At 35.0% G+C, this 2444-nt stretch overlaps 1 protein-coding gene across 1 annotated transcript in view; it reads left to right on the top strand.

Moving 5' to 3' along the window:
- lama2 (laminin, alpha 2) overlaps positions 1-2444 on the top strand; it is a 198122-nt gene that overhangs the window by 174144 nt on the left and 21534 nt on the right. The window contains exon 43 of the mRNA XM_016439772.1: positions 1262-1421. Within this exon, the coding sequence (XP_016295258.1) occupies positions 1262-1421 (160 nt within the window). The remainder of the gene's footprint in view (positions 1-1261; positions 1422-2444) is intronic.

Here is a 2444-nt window from a genome sequence, read left to right as displayed (position 1 = left end):
ATATATATATATATATATATATATATATACAGGTATATATACACAGTATTTATTTATTTATTTTTTGGAAATATATTTTCAGGAAATATGTAAAAAAAAAAAAAATCTGAATTGGGAGATATCATCTCATAATTCACAAAAAAAATTACATACAATTCTGACTTAATTTTTTTGTTAAGTTCTCACAATTTTGAGTTTAAATCTGGCAATTTAGACTTGTATTATTTATTTATTTATGTATTTATTTTTATTTAGAAATTTCTATGCATTTCATAATACGCATTTCATGATACTAACAGATCCATTCGTCCATGAAATTAGGCTCCCTTAAAAGAGATATAAACTCAGAATTCAGAGAGAGAGAAAAACAAAAGAAATTGGAAGATGTAAAGTTGAAAAAGTGAAAAATAAAGTCAGAATTGTGAGATGGAAAAAGTTGCAATTACCTTTTTGTTTTGTTTGTTTGTTTGTTGGAAATTGTGTTCCATGGTTTTCGAATAATACATCTTTAAACAATATTGCAGAGATGTTTTTCTTACTCTACTGAAATATTTTTCCTTGTCTAAAGTTTAAACCTCGCTAGATTTAATTTTATTTATGCTAAAATCAAAAGTGAAACATGTGGCCAAGTATGGTTACCCATACTAGGAATTAGTGCTCTGCATTTAACCCATCCTAAGTGCACACACACAGCAGTGAACACACACACACCGTGAACACACACCCGGAGCAGTGGGCAGCCATTTATGCTGCAGCAGTTAGGGGTTTGGTGCCTTGCTCAAGGGAAGAGAGCTCCCCTCACCTACAATCCCTGCTGGTACAAGACTCGAACCTGCAACCTTTGGGTTACGAGACCAACTCTCTAACCATTAGGCCACGACTTCCCCATCAAGAAAAGCTATTTGTCAGTGGACTAAGAAAAATTCAGATTCAGAATAAATATTCAAACGTTTTAAAGTGTTAATTCAGTGAAACCAAGTCATAATTTCTGCCAAAATAACATTACGTCTTATCTAATGCTTCTTAAATGCTTTTGATTTCTTTCCAGACGTTAGTTCTGTAGACAGATGCCTACATTTTCTTTACAAAACTAAAATGTTATTTCAGTTCACATGGACATCTAATGAAGCAGTAAAGATAAACAGTGTTTGGGGGAAATGTTGATTACGTACAATCCTTCCACTAATCATGACTGAAAAGGAAAACAGCTGGTTATTAGTGGCTGAAGTGTTGGTCTTGTTCTCACGTTGGTGGTGTCCAGTATCGGGCTGAACGGCAGTATCTCGGTCCACGCGCTGGAGGGACCCAAAACAGGCATCTTACCGACCCTCAGAAGTGCCAAATCACCCGAGACTTACACCGTGCTGGATGTGGACCAGAACGCTTACCTGTTTGTCGGCGGCATGCTGGGCTCAGTGAAGGTGAGAGAGATCACTGCAATGCATTTTCTTCATTAGTATTTGAATCTGGCTTTGCAGTAAAAACATATAAACATCTTTAAGGCCAGACACTACAGGCAAAAGCATAGTTTTGTTTTGTTTTCATGCATTTAATGTTTTTCTCTCTGCTTTCTGATTTATGGAGTGATAAAAGGAGAAATCCACAATCCCCTCTGTAAAAACCTTTAATTCAACAACAACATCAAACAAGAAATTTGAACCCGACTCGCCCAGTGTTCAGAATCCAGATGATGTCTCATTTGCATATTTAAATATTGCATTTCAAAAAACTTGTAATACAAACCAATTGTCTTCATGTATTGTGATTAATCAGCAGAAGTATGGTAAGATCCATTAGTTAACATTTTTAGCGTATTCAGCTGTAGTGTCTTGCCTTAAACCAAGATAAGTATGCTTAAAGTCACCTTCATTTCAATAGCGCTTTATACAATACAGACGGATTCAAAACAGCTTTACAGTAATAAGAAAAATAAAGTCACAGAACCAATGATGCAAACTTCAAAATGATAGAAGCAAAATATTAGCTGTAAATTTTTTCACATCAGTGTTGATTCAGTTCAGTTCAATAACTGTGTGAAGTTCATTTATTATGAAACGAGTTCAGTTCAGCTGATAACAACAGTGACATTATTCAGCTCGAGTCAGTTCAGTGTTCAAATCAGTTCAACAGTGTCAATGTTGCAAAGTTCATTAATTGTAAAGTCATTTGCTTCAGCTTAAATCAGTTCATGTTTTGTTCTCATCTGATAGTGTCGGTGCCATGAAACGGATGGTATTACTGAATATTAAGCATCCTTTAGACCTCAACTTAGCAAACCGAAGGTGACAGTGGCAGGGACTTGTTTTGAAAGAATATATTTTGAATTATTGTGCAGTATTTTAGAATAGTAAGTCTGAACTTTTTTAATCATGTGAGAAACATACAGATTTTCCTTGTGTGTGTGTGTGTGTGTGTGTGTGTGTGTGTGTGTGTGTGTGTGTGTG

Source organism: Sinocyclocheilus anshuiensis, unplaced genomic scaffold (genome assembly GCF_001515605.1).
Source record: "Sinocyclocheilus anshuiensis isolate Anshui unplaced genomic scaffold, SAMN03320099.WGS_v1.1 scaffold1518, whole genome shotgun sequence".
Taxonomy (NCBI): domain Eukaryota; kingdom Metazoa; phylum Chordata; class Actinopteri; order Cypriniformes; family Cyprinidae; genus Sinocyclocheilus; species Sinocyclocheilus anshuiensis.
This window is presented reverse-complemented; position numbering and strand designations above follow the sequence as displayed.